At 34.6% G+C, this 14,643-nt stretch overlaps 2 protein-coding genes across 2 annotated transcripts in view; both read left to right on the plus strand.

Moving 5' to 3' along the window:
* LOC149479601 (COMM domain-containing protein 4) overlaps nucleotides 1–6,954 on the plus strand; it is a 37,227-nt gene extending 30,273 nt beyond the window's left edge. Inside the window, exons 5-7 of the mRNA XM_089708119.1 lie at nucleotides 329–532; nucleotides 801–1,157; nucleotides 6,835–6,954. Of these exons, the coding sequence (XP_089564245.1) occupies nucleotides 329–532; nucleotides 801–1,000 (404 nt within the window). The 3' untranslated portion in view covers nucleotides 1,001–1,157; nucleotides 6,835–6,954. The remainder of the gene's footprint in view (nucleotides 1–328; nucleotides 533–800; nucleotides 1,158–6,834) is intronic.
* A 2,021-nt stretch (nucleotides 6,955–8,975) lies between these two features.
* On the plus strand, nucleotides 8,976–14,434 carry LOC149479604 (uncharacterized). The gene is made up of 8 exons (XM_089708005.1): nucleotides 8,976–9,307; nucleotides 9,492–9,704; nucleotides 10,205–10,363; nucleotides 10,672–10,773; nucleotides 11,461–11,574; nucleotides 12,205–12,394; nucleotides 13,384–13,506; nucleotides 13,778–14,434. The coding sequence occupies exons 1-8, from the start codon at nucleotides 9,195–9,197 to the stop codon at nucleotides 14,087–14,089; spliced, it is 1,326 nt and encodes a 441-aa protein (XP_089564131.1). The 5' UTR covers nucleotides 8,976–9,194; the 3' UTR covers nucleotides 14,090–14,434.
* Nucleotides 14,435–14,643: the final 209 nt, after the last annotated feature.

A 14,643-nucleotide genomic window follows, 5' to 3' on the forward strand; every position in this document is an offset into this window, starting at 1 on the left:
CTGCATGCTCAGCACGAGCAAGCCTATAAACGTGTTTTCTATCATAATATGCTAACGTCGCAGGATGTAGCTAGTATATTATGTAACCCTGTTATATCTCATAGCTTCTCGTGAAGAATGCGCGCGTGCAGCGGCTGTACTGCGCTGGACGCTGCGGCAAGCGCACCGCTGTTCGTGCAGACGCAGCGGCGTGCAGCTGGCCCGCGACCTGCTCGTGCTGGGCGTCCCACGTATGCACGCGGCATGCTCAGCACGAGCAAGTATAGTAATCCTTGAAAGCGGGCCGTATAGTATTGGGTATATTATGTAATCCTGTCATATCTCATAGCTTCTCGTGAAGAATGCGCCCGTGCAGCGGCTGTACTCCGCTGGACGCTGCGGCAAGCGCACCGCTGTTCGTGCAGCGGCGTGCAGCTGGCCCGCGACCTGCTCGTGCTGGGCGTGCCTCGGGCGCATGCTGCCGCGCTTGCTGAAGCCGCTGATAACACGAGGGACGCGTATGAAACGCATGTCAAGACGAACGGGTTTATGGGTGCGTGTATATTTTGTATTCTGTGGTTGATTGTAGATACTAGATTATAGACTTTTTAAATATTCATTGATTGGAACTAACTTATTAATTAATGTTCTCATCTATTCAATCTCATGAAATTCTCAATTTTTTGAAGGTCGGTCGACGATTTTGGTATCTTTGAATCTTGCCAAAGAAGTTTCACTTCTAACGCATGTGCTCAGCACACACGTTCTTTTTTTGTAATCTAAATGAATAGATCATAATACGTAACTTTGTTTCTTTTCAGTGAATAAAGTCACGGATGTGTTCTCGTCTCCTGCCCCACAAGGCACCGTGGATTCAATTAAGTTGACCATAAAATCTGATGAAGTATTCGCTGGCGAACAAAATACAACTGAATTAATCATAGACAAAACCCAAATTAAAGATTTATTGGAAGAACTTAAATATGCGTATAAGAAAATGGAGGAGATTGATATGGAATAATAATGCAATATTTTTTGTAAGCGTAGACTGCTAGTTCTTAATATCTCTATCCTTATTTTGTATCACTAAAATATAATGTAAGATAGGTAATAATTATTATTCTTGAAATTTACATTTAAGATCTAAAATATAATGATTCCATTTTAATAATAGCTGTGTTTTACCTGAAAATAAAACACATATTAAATACTTACCTATATTTGAAGCTTACTTCATTGAGAAGGTACCTAGCTTTTTCCGCCTATTTTTCCCTCTCTTTCCGTTGTATATATGCTATCTCTCTCGCACACCTCTCCACCAGGTGGCGGGGCGCACGATAATGTCGGGCGCTGGATGTTTTTCATTGAGTCGAAATCCACAACAGGTGGACGTTAAGTGTAAGCTTCAAATATAGGTAAGTATTTAATATGTGTTTTATTTTCAGGTAAAACACAGCTATTAAACACTTGACCGTAATTTGAAGCTTACTTCATTAAGACCTGTTTGTTACCCACCTGGTGTACAATATATGGACGCCAATGTGAATTTGAATACATAAGTAATTACTTATTTCTTTATTTGAAAGAGTAAGGTGTGCAGATAGTATACCTACCAATAAATCACACAAATGTTTATATTATATAATATATTAACAATCCCAGATGAAAAGTTAATCAAATAAGAACCAAAAAGTTAATCATAATGATTAAAAGTATTAGAACTTATGAGATTGGTTCAAGCGTACCTTAGTTAACCTTTTGGGCTTGAAAAGTTAAAGTTACTACAATTTTCACTATCTTTAGCGTAAATCTGCGAAAGCGCCAGTAACGACTTTCAATTACGCATTTAGATGTTACTTACAAAATGAAGCAACAGCTGATCCCGACGAGGCAAAAATACCTCAAACTCAAACCTTTATTTATTCAATTAGAACTCTGTAGAAGCACAATTGAATCATCTTTACATAGAATTACCACCTGTCTCAACTCACACAGTTTTAACCCAACCTGCTACAAGCGGACAAGAAGAGAACTTGGTCCTTACTTTTGGGGTCAGAAATAAATTTAAAAGGTCACCCCTTGAATAAGGCAATAAAATATCAAAACAGGTAAACGGTTTTAATTATAATACAGATTTTTAACATCAAACCAAACCGTGCGGTATCTATTAATGTTTAGAGCCAACGCCACCAATCATAATCTAAACATGGCTAGTACTTTCAGTACAATGCATGAATTATTTATTTAAAACTGATAGGTCATAAACTCTGTACTGGAAACAAATATACTGAACTTAACTCTTAAGAGACTAAAATGATAAGGAGCTTATCTGTGTCCCAAAACTGCAATTACTACAGCCAAGTACGTTACTTTTAATCAATTCGGTTTTAAGAACTTATATACCGAAAGCCTCGGGACTACATAACGTGACTTATCTTCTTATATATAAAAATGAATCGCAAAATGTGTTGGTAAGCGCATAACTCGAGAACGGCTGAACCGATTTCGATAATTCTTTTATTATATTCCTTGAAGTACGAGGATGGTTTTTATGTAGAGAAAACGTAAGTACCACGAGCGAAGCCGGGGCGGACCGCTAGTTTATAATAATAGTGTTTGTGCACAACACTAGGCAGTCAACAGCTATATGAACGTCAGATAGGAAAAGAGCCAAATTTATCCAGTCAGTAACAAAGGATTTTAACTATAGTTACTTTATTCTAATTCAACCAACTACTACTAGCTACTCCGTATGTCTTTTGGATAGACGGAGGCAAATAGGATTTTTATTCCAACTATATCATTTGATATTTTGAAAATGTACTCCACATTTTCATACCGTCAGAGTCATTTTGCAGATTATAGTGGTGCAGCACTGAACACTGTCTATTAGGTGGCTGATGCTGCTGACCGGGCCTTCAGTTCCGCTTTCCAGAATACCTTCACCCTTCTAGGTGTTACTACTACTGAAATAGCGGTACTCTATCGCGTCGTTCAGGTCTCTAACTGACTAGGATTTCTCATATTATCGTAACAACCCTCGCTCGTTCTAACGAGGATAAATTATCGCCAAGGAATTCTGCTGCAGGATAATGGCAAGAGAGATTATAAGCTTAACTATGCAATATTATGTTAAGGAATATGGTGGGTTTTGAATACTATCGTCGTCTGAAAGTATCTCCTTTCGATTAACTGCATTAAGGATGCAGATCTGATCCCATCTTTGTTCCGTAGGAATGCTACGACAGTCTAAACGTTACACTGAACAAAGAAAATTGCCCTGAATATAGTCGGTTGTTCCAACATCCGTAATATGGCTAGCCTAAGGTTAGTTATCCCTTGATTGTAACTGCTACCAATGGAGGCATTGCTCTTGTGTTGTCCACAGTTGTGCGAGTGCAAAAATGAAGAACTGAGCTCGTGGGGAGCTATGTCGAATGAATCTGTGTTAAGATTATGACAGTATAGGACAGTTAGCTGTGGATGCGAAGACAGGACATTACTTTATTCATCCGTAAACACGCGAGGCAGCCACGGACAGCGATATAGCAAGAACTAAACTAGCAAAGTTTAGTTCGCTTACCAGACTTTGTCATGTTTTAAATGCAGTATATCCTCTGAATAGCATTGCATTTATGACTATTGATAAACTTAATTCACCCGTAAACACGAGAAGCAGGCACGGATAGCGATATAGCAAGAACTAAACCAGCAAAGTTTAGTTCGCTTACCAGACTTATATTTTAAAAGCCGTATAGCCTGTACATTTCATTTATTGCCCCCCCCCCCCCCCTCAAAGCAAAGAAATGAGAAGTCATTTGGCAGAGCTTTCTCGTTAAGGGTAGGGGTTCCAAGTAATATCTAATAATAAGAGACTTTTGTTTGGAAAGATTGACTTTCCGTTATTTATCCTCTATCCTATGTAACTCAACAGTCAGTATTCTCAGCATTCGTTGAGTACTTAAACGTTTTACGTTAATAGTTGTATATAACTTTATTATACAATATAATAATCCTGGTGGGATGACAAAAAACTTGTCTAACAAACGATTATCCTAATCCCTCAGCGATTTATTGTTTGAGCCCCGAAGAAAAATCTCATGGGTGCAATAATGAGGTCAAATGGGTTGAAAAAACGAGTCAAATAAATTGCCTACAAGACCGGGCAACTAAAATAGGCCTATGAGAGGTCAACTATACGTAATCAATCGTCATTTGTTACATTCAATCGCTTTGCGATTAAAAAATCTCTTCCGATGTTTGTATATGTAAATTGGTCGGCTAGTGCCATTTAATTACGATACCAAACATACCGTTGACACAAGGCTTGGTGACAATCCTCGAAACCACCGCCACAAATCATCTGCGAGATGATATTTGATCCGACTCGCCTTCCTTTGTTGTGATTAGGCTTTGCATTGGTAAATACAATTTGTTCAATTCCAATTTCCATAATTGGTAAACCAATGGTGGTTTCCTGATTCCTGAAGCGTAAACTTTTAGGATACGAAGTATCAATTTCATGCGCCCATTATTTGACGTATCTAACCTTTATTGTATTTATTAGGTCATTTACTATACTGCCCACTGTGAAGTAGATTTCAAAACCTTTTTCTACCTACCTTAGAAGAGTGAAGATCCGATACGGTCATATCCAAAACTTCTTTCGTGGGTCCTCGTTGACAAAAGCAAATATCTATGATCATTTTAATGATCAATCCTTTGTATATTTGCACCAATCGCCATTAAAGCCCCGCGAGGGCTGATATATATTTGCACCATTTCCCCGTGGGGACGGTTGTTATCAAAGCCCCGCGAAGGCTGATATATATTTGCACCATGTCTCCGTGAGGTACTGTTGTAATCAAAGCCCCGCGAGGGCTGATATATATTTGCACCATTTCTCCATGAGGGACGGTTGTAATCAAAGCCCCGCGAGGGCTGATATATATTCGCACCATCTTTTCCGTGAGGGACGATTGTAATCAAAGCCCCGCGAGGGCCGATATATATTTGCACCATTTCCCTGCGAGCGACAGCTGCGCGAGGGATGTTTGTAACTAGAAATAAGTAGGGCCTGCCAAAAAATGCTTAAGAGACACCCTGCGAGGGTGAATTTGACCTGGCTAACCCCTGCGAGGAGTAGTGGCCACATTTATGTATTCTGCTTCGAGCAAGAATACACCTTAGTGCTTATATAAAAATAGCAGTAAATAATCATTTAAATAATATAGCAATTAACAAGGTCCTTTAACTTATTTTCCAATGTTAGCGACATTTAATAAATTCATAATTCAAATCAATTCACTAAATTTTAAAATGAACTTCGATTCATATTTATTTTTGTTCATGCAATCGATGTAACATTTAGTTGCTTTATATCCGTTAACATTCCTTACGAACGCAACCATACCGTCGTAGGACGTTATATTTAATTGCACAAAATAATCTCCACTCACCCGCAATTTTTTACTTTTTGTCAAGGTGTACAAGTTTATAATATTATTCTAAAACGTTAGAAGTGAATTGTAAATCCTTTGAAATAAGTGTATCTAAATCTAATTTATATTAAGATATCTCGATAATTATTATACGATAACCCTTTCAGCACAAGTTCAGTAAACCAAAGAATTTAATTGTAAAATTTTGGTACTTACTCGTTTTAACAAAAAAGTTGCATCATTTGAACATAGGAAACGTAATTTTCAATCAAATTAGCCGTGTGTAATATGTCTATTTTCACATAAAAACGGATCAGAATAATACTCATAAAAGGACACGTATAGACTACGGATAGTTTTGAATGTGTGGAACATTCATGGTACGTATCTACTATACATGAGCGAATTCCATCATTATTCAGTTGAGCGGTAACTCCTGTACGATTTATAAAATAAAATCACAACATGTTCTGACATGTCGTGACTTCTTGGAGCTGACTCATCTCGTTCGATAATTTTTAGTAATAAACTATGATAGGAATTCCGAACCGTTCCTAGCGATAACGACAATGTAATAAAGTCGTAGCAATGGATTGTATGCCTGTAAAGCTTTGAGTTGGCTCATATCCATACTAAGTATTAATTGTAATTTTTCCACGAAAAATTCACTTGTACCCTTGTAATAAAAACACATTATTAAAAATGAAATAAAATATTAAAAATATCTATATACAAGAGAGGGTATTTGATATATCTAGTAATATCAAATAATCACAAAAGTAATATTAACGATTCGAGTAAAGCCGAACGGTAACACCGTTAAAATAGCTTTACTCACAGTATTAAAAATTCAAATATTAATTAGTACATATTGCATAATGAAATATTTCAAAAGAAAAGTTACTATTTCAAGTAAAATGTAACGGTTGTATCGTTAATTTTAAATATCTTTATTCATGCTATTAAGTATTTAAGCATATTGAAAAATAAACTATTGCTGAAGGATTCATTAAAAACCTCAGCATTTTAAATAAAGTCCAACGATTATACCGTTGACTTTAAAGATTTTTACTCATTTTTAAGTAAAATATTATTAGAATAGATGTAAAAATAACTCACTGTACCGATCCGACGGGATACACTTTTTAACACTTTTAGCACTTGCTTTAAGCAATACTTAATACTTAATAGCACCAAGGTTGTAGTCTTGTAGACAACCTTCTCGCGGCGGAAGCTAGACGCCAATGAAAAACATCCAGCGCCCGACATTATCGTGCGCCCCGCCACCTGGTGGAGAGGTGTGCGAGAGAGATAGCATATATACAACGGAAAGAGAGGGAAAAATAGGCGGAAAAAGCTAGGTACCTTCTCAATGAAGTAAGCTTCAAATTACGGTCAAGTGTTTAATTATAAGTTATTTAAATAGTTATGCTTTTCAGTTTCTATAAAAATAGTCTGCTAGAAGTTAAGATTGAACCTGTTTATTATTTATATCTTATCACTATCTTATAAATATAACTAATAATAAAACTTTGTTTTATTTTTATTCCATTGTATTGAACCAAGAATGCAGGATAAGATTTAATAAAACTGTTAATTATGTGGAGTAATTACAAGATATTTATTTTCAAAGATGTGGAATTCATAGAAAAGTTGACGATTTTTAATTACCAAAACTATTGATGAACAAAACGTCGGAATAAAATTAAAAATCTTAAACATGTAACGTATTATGCATACTAAGCATATCTAAGCATGCCTAATCAATGCCTAAAGCGTCTTATTCACGGTCAATCCCCGACGTACGTCGGCTCAAGGCCGCGGTGCTGGATGTATCCTACTGACGATCGTGCGCGCATCAAGCATGGCTAGGGTTGCCAATTTTTATTTGAAGATATAGAGTATATCTGATTTTAAAGGAGGTAAATATAGAGTAAATAAATATTTTTAAAAATGTATTTTTTTGTACTTTTTGCAGTACCTAACAATTTTTCATTATTTTTAAATGAATTATATGAATCCAAACATTCCAAATCTAAATTTATATATTTCGAGAGCTCATTTTTAATTAATTTTTAATGAAGCTCGGTTTCACTCTTCCCGCCACTTCACATTCATGACCGAAAAGACTCTTTCAGTAAATGCTGAAGTGGCGGGAACAGAGAGTATATAGCTAATCATTTTTTTAAACGAACAAATTCGTCAAGATATTTTTTTTTAATAAATTGCCATTTTTCTGCAGTGGACTTTTGCATAAAATCTGTGTTATTCAACAATTCGCCTTGGAGTTCTTTTAAAATAATAACTTCTGAATATAAACTGTCCATGTGTACAAGGTTGATCCAAAAGTAATGATAATTGGGATTTCCTGTGTACATAAAAATATAAAAAAACCGTTTCTTGCTTGCTCATGTACTCACTAAGTTATCACAAAAAAATCATATCAATAGGCCACGTTTCCAAGTATTTACATTAATTTCTGTTGGCAACACTAATCTGCTGTACGTCCGCGCTATTCACTGTCCATCTGCACGACGTTCGCGGTGGTGGGGGTGCTTGCTGGATGAAAAGTTGGTCGTGCACATCCAGCAAGATAATAATAATCTCAGAGCAATATAGGTTTATTCCTCTGAGATAATAATAATTATTGACGTACGTCAACGCTATTCACTGTCGTTTTGCGTCGTGCATCGTGTATGACCTTGGCGGGACGTACGTCAAGATGGACCGTAAATAAGACGCTTAATGCATACGTTACAGACACAGAACACCTTAGACACAGACCCAATATTTTTTAATTTATCTGTGTTGCCGCCATAAGTTTTGACTTCTAAAAGGGGTGACAGACGTACGAGTAAGTACGCGAACTTGTGGCTCGACGACCTTTTTCGCTCGTGTGTCACCCCAAGTACGCGTACTTAAAAACCGTCGAGTAAGTTCGTTGACGATCCAACATGTTTGAAATTTTACTCGTAGCCCGCCTTCGCTCGCACGTCTGTCACCGCCGCGAGCCGCGAGCCTAGCCTGTCTAGCTATAATAGGTGTTACTAAGTGCAAAAGTTCAATTAATTTCGTCTTCTTCTTTTTTAGTTTTATGAAAATATTTTTAATTAATTATATTTAATATACTTAATAAATATGAATGAATATAATATAATTGAATATTGGCGAAGGTATCTTTGAATCACGCCAAGGAAGTTTCACTCCTGACGCCTGGGCTCGGCGCACACGCTCTTTTTTTGTAAAGTACCCTCAAAATATAATAGTAAAAACGAAAATATATCCTTCAATTTTTGAACATTTATTTTGTTAGAATGCTATTTACTTAAAAATAAGTGCTGGTTATTAAATTAAAAATGTCTATATTTAATTCCTGAATAACATAAAATTCCCTCTGTTGATGACATAGAGACATTCGATATCGGTGACACGCGAGAAGCTACTGACCAAGCTCTTGCGTGTGTCACCGACGTCGAGCCGAGTAAGTACGCGAACTTTAAAACCGCGGTTTTAAAGTTCCTACGTCTATCAGCCCTTTAAATTCTGACAGTTGACTTGAGCGTTGTTTTTGAATACAAATTCGCATTTTTAATAAATAATTCTTTTACTCGTTAATTGAAGGTATTTGTAAAACACTAGTATGCTTTTCCTTATACCTAAGCTTAAACCGTTTTGCGAGAAGTGGAAATATTATATGGTTCATAAGAAATAAACTTTTTATGAAGTTAATAACCTGAAAGTTTTAGTAAACAAACACTAAGTTTATTATACAAAATGCACATTTTGTGTACGATTTGTAGTGATTTATTGAACCAAGCAGAGAATATCTACGTAACTAAATGTGGACACATATTTCATAACAATTGTTTATCGCAATGGATAGCCAGGTAAGTTTGACCAGATTAAAAACCAATACAATATTCAAATACTGTATAAAAGTAGTGCAAAAAACACCGTAAGATTACCGCCAATTAAAAATACTATCTACAAATATGTAACATGTACAGTTAAAATTTATAATTGCTTAAGAATATAATTTCTAGTTCAATAATTTTGTTGTTACATTTCCAGATCAAAAACCTGTCCGCAGTGTCGTAACAAGGTAACCGACAGGTGTATGTTCAGGGTATATCCAACAATATCGAATGATACTTCCGTTGATGATGTAACAACGCTACAGTCTAGGCTTGATGATGCTCAGCTACAACTGCGACAACAGAGAACTATGTGCAATGAAAGCGAAGAAAAGATTAAAAATATTACCGCTGAGCTGAAAAAGAATGAGTATGTTCTTGTAAACGTCTAAATTAATCTATATATATAAAACTCAAAGGTGACTGATATAGTAATCTATCGACGCACAGCCCAAACCACTGGACGTATCGGGCTGAAATTTGACATGCAAAGGATTTCCCGAAATTCTTGCGGGAACGGGGAAAAACGGGGATGCACGTACAAAGTCGTGGGCGGAAGCTAGTATTTGATATTCTACAAGTCTTAGTAGTACTTATTGTTTAGTATATTTGTGACTGTATTATAAATGCGAAATTTTGTAAGTATGGACGGATGTTTCTGCATATTACACACAATACATCTATACTCAATAAAGCTTTTGCCTTTTTCTAGACACAGATATACTTATGAATATAATTTTGATTTGAAATAAGTAATAATAAATATAATTTTTTACTAACTCTTACATTAACTACCACCAAATCTAAATGCTTACAATTAGCTGCAAATGAACAAATGCTCAAAAATCAACACTTATTAACTTATTGCAGAGAGCTTTTAAAAGATTATGAAAAGAAATTAGTGACTAAGGAATCGGCTTTAGCAGCGTTAAAGGAACAATTAAAATATGTACAAATACAAAATAAAGAAACCCAAAGACTGAAAGAAGAGAATGAAGTATTGAATAAGAATCTGCAGACTTTAAATGGGTAAGTTTAATTGTTAAAAATCATATAGAATTACTTTATTCTCGTTTATTTTGGTGTTAAAAAGTTTCAATTTTAAATGATACAAATAAAATTAATACATGATTTTCAATTATAATGTATATTATGTATTATCTATTATAATATAATTCCTTTTGATATGTACTGATAATTTAATTTATTTTTAATAGTTCAATGGATAATAAATAATTGTTTTTGAGATTATTCCATTAAAACAAAAGTACTAAATTATTCTGTAATGGTCTCTTAAATCTAGATCTAGATAGATTAATTGATGACGTATTTTATAGATTACAAAAAGTACTGAACGCTACAAGTGAAGAGGTGGAACAAATGTTACAGGGTTATGCGGATATCAGGACGGTAGCCACATTCGCTACTGCATTGAAACGGTAATTAAATAAATAAATAAATCATTTATTTGCAAGTAAACATGGTATACATAGGTGTTAAGAATAAGATACATTATTTCAGCATGTTTAGCCATTATTCAACGGCATGCAAATACATTTTTCATTACATATACATTTTATATTATGTCTTCTTAATTTTATTTTATTAAAATCAATTCATTTGTTATTCATTCACATTATTATAATTAATATTTCACAATTCATTCATATTCATTACAAAAATTACATACATTATTACAAAGTTAATATTAAGACGCAAGTAAACAATATATATAATAATTATGAGTGGGGTAGGTACAGTCCAGTAGGTAAGGTGCGCACAGAATGAATTCCATTTGACAGTTATGCTGTGAAGTGTGATCATATTATTTAATGGTTCGCAGAGTAAATGCTATTAGCCAAGCAATTTGCTCACAAAACACGCAATATATCTATACTAATATTATAAAGCTGAAAAGTTTGTTTGTTTGAACATGCTAATCTTAGGAACTACTGGTCCGATTTGAAAAATTCTTCCACTGTTAGATAACCCAGATTCATCAAGGATGGCTATAGGCTATACATTATTACGCTAAGACCAACAGGAGTGGAGCAATGCGGGTGAAACTGCGGAGCACAGCTAGTATTTTATATGTGAAGTTTTAATATTTTTTTCGTTTCTTACAGCGCTCTATGCGATTCGGAAAAGAAAAAGAACGAATCACGTGACCGCATTCAAACACTGAAGCAACAATTATCTGCAGAGAAGAGGGTGGTTGTTGATCTTCAAGCTAAGTTGCTGTAAGTATCACTACATAGTATAAAACAAAGTCGCTTTTTCTGTCCCTATGTCCCTATGTCCCTTTGTATGCTTAAATCTTTAAAACTACGGAACGGATTTTGATGCGGTTTTTTTAATACATAGAGTGATTCAATACGAAGGTTTTAGTGTAGGTATAATTTATTAGGTTTGAGACAAAGCGGGCGAAGCCGTGGGCGGAAAGCTAGTGCTGATAGAAAATATTAAACAGCAGATAAGTTTCTATGTATTTGCGTTAATTGTTGGAATTAACACAAGTAATAACACAATTTGTATGAATGTGTTATTTACTCTTTCACACAAAACAGATGATAAAATCTGTATGAAATTTGGTACAGTACATATTATCCCTGCCTCATATGTCCGCCTCCTTGGTACAGTGGTTGACGCGTGAGCGTAGCACCGAGGGGTCCTGGGTTCGATTCCCGGTGGAGACGAAGAAAAAAAAAATGTCTTGGTCTGGTAGGACACAGAAGGCTGATCACCTACTTGTCCTTAAAGAAAATCGATCAGTGAAACAAATGTATAATGCATCTGCCCCTTACCCCACTAGGGGACATGGGACTTCACACATATTATCCCTAAATATTAAAAACACATACTATCTACAGACACGCTGAGGAATCAATAGTAAATATGAAAAGGAAGTATAAAAAGGAGCTCAAAAAAAGAAGGAATCCCAGTACTGAAGATCAGAACGCAAACATAAATGTAGTAGAAAATAAACCTGAAGAAAAAAAGAAAATTGAGTTGATGTTTAGTGACTCGCCAACGGTTTTGAACACTGCAGACACGAGTATTGTAAGTTTGTGTTATTTTTAGAAGAAATGCCTTTATTGTGTGATTATTTATTTTAATACTAGCTGACGTGATAGACGTTGTGCTGTTCTAGTCTATACTTCTATACTAATGTTATAAAGAGGGAAGGTTTGTAATTATGTATGTATGGTTTTCACGCATAAATTACTGGACCGATTTCAAAAATTCTTTCACCAATAGAAAGCTGCATCTTCACTGAGCAACATAGGCTATATTGCATTTTCAAAAAAATTAGAGATCCTTATCAAAAATGCAATAATGTAACCCAAGGTGAAAAAATTCCTTAATAACAATTCTGTCATCGCGTGCGCTGCGGAATCTATTCCTTGAAGTACGAGGATGGTTCTTATGAAAAAAAAACATAAACATGTAGGTACCACGGGCGAAGCCGGGGCGGACCGTTAGTTAAATATGAACGATAATAAAGTATTTTCAACATAGCGCAATCTATTGAATATTTACTCAATCCAAATGTCGACATAAGTAAAGATTGTTTGAAACTGAGACGTTACCTATCCTATCTTTCAAGTTAGTTCAAACTGCACATTTGGTACAAATCAAATTGAAAATCGGTTTAGTAGTTAAGGAGTCCATCGCGGATCGCATTTAAATTTTAAGATTATGAATCTATTAAATCAGGATCGGCTGAACGGTTTTTAATGAGTTTTTTTTAATTCATCGCCACTGGCCTTATGAATAACTAGATTTCCGCCCGCGGCTTCGCCCGCGTTTGCAAAGGAAAACCCGCATAGTTCCCGTTCCCGTGGGATTTCCGGGATAAAAACTATCCTATGTGTTAATCCAAGTTACCCTCTATATGTGTGCTAAATTTCATTGTAATCGGTTCAGTAGTTTTTACGTGAAAGAGTAACAAACATCCATACATCCATACATCCTTACAAACGCCTTTATTATATTATATATTAGAATATTAGATAACTGATAAAAAATTTGTTGCATGTTATTTTCAGAGTTCACTAGTGAATAAAATAGAAAACGCGGAGTCGCCATATTTAAATTTAAAACAAAGCAGTCTAGTGTTGACTGCTTTACAGAGACATCCTAACAATCCTCTACCTGAAAAAAATCTGAAGGTATTGTGAATATATTACTTTGAATCTATATCTATATAAATATGGACAAATTATACAAAATTATGAACCTATAGAAACGTTTAATTTTTTGTAATTTTTTATACTCTTTTAAAACTTACTAAATGTTGCTTGTAGAGAACAAATGCCATTTGATAGTAAAGTTATATAAAGATGATTGTCAATTTCTACTAAAACATAATATACCTAGAAAATTTTGTATTCAAAAATAAATACTTTTTTATTGAAAAAAAACTAACATTTTTTTTTACAGCCCTCAGAATTCGCAATATTGAAGTCCGCAAAAAACGCAGTAGCCGGAAAGTCAGATACATTCAAAAACAGTATATTCCACAAGAAGGAGGCAACTAAGATTGATTTTAAAACGAACAATGCTAATTTGGATGATCTTAACATTTCATATGATGGACTCGGAGGTCATTCGAAATTAGATGTTTTTCCAGTACCTAACACTAGACCGCCATTAAAAAACTGTATTCCTAAATTAACCGCGAAACATAAGTTGAAAAGACCTAATCCCTCCAGCCCCGATTTAGAAAAATTCTTCAAGAAGAAAAAGGAATAATTGGCTGTAGGAAAAAAAAGGAACAAATATTTCCCGCCTAAAATCAAATAGTCATTTTATACAGATAACATCACACTTTTTGTAAATAAGATAAAGGTTATATACTCGTGATTGGCTTATTCTATTTTTGTAATAAAAAATCAACTATAAAGCCATGGAATTTGCACATTTTGGTCGCGGGTTCGATTAATAATGTTATTTAAATACAAAATATCACAAGTAGAGGTTAAATATTTATTTTAAGAATTAGTTCAATGTTTGTATGGACAATACCAAGGAAGAATGTTTTAAGTGTTGGAAGAAATGTACTTATAAGGAAATGATTAATAAAATTGTTTTTTATTATATTATATTATTTTATTTTTAACCCTACCTACCTTATATATTTACGAAAAGCTCCCTTTTATTTGAGGAGTGGAACAATTTAATAGTTTTCTTCATTTGATTATTTTTAATTTTATTGAGTTATAACTTGAATGAAACCGATGTTACTTTTGTGCATGTATAAAATAAAATAATGGTATAGTTTAAAAATGTGAATAAAGTTTTAACAA

This window comes from Colias philodice, chromosome 20 (genome assembly GCF_061535455.1).
Source record: "Colias philodice isolate Cphi_HAF_F1 chromosome 20, ilColPhil1 Martin Lab GWU primary, whole genome shotgun sequence".
Taxonomy (NCBI): domain Eukaryota; kingdom Metazoa; phylum Arthropoda; class Insecta; order Lepidoptera; family Pieridae; genus Colias; species Colias philodice.

Excerpts from the sequence above, each read along its gene's own strand:
- LOC149479604 (XM_089708005.1), top strand. The coding sequence starts at position 9,195 with ATGCACATTTTGTGTACGATTTGTAGTGATTTATTGAACCAAGCAGAG. Across the intron at positions 9,705-10,204 it reads GCTGAGCTGAAAAAGAATGA|AGAGCTTTTAAAAGATTATG; the intron begins GTATGTTCTTGT and ends AACTTATTGCAG. Across the intron at positions 11,575-12,204 it reads GATCTTCAAGCTAAGTTGCT|ACACGCTGAGGAATCAATAG; the intron begins GTAAGTATCACT and ends TACTATCTACAG.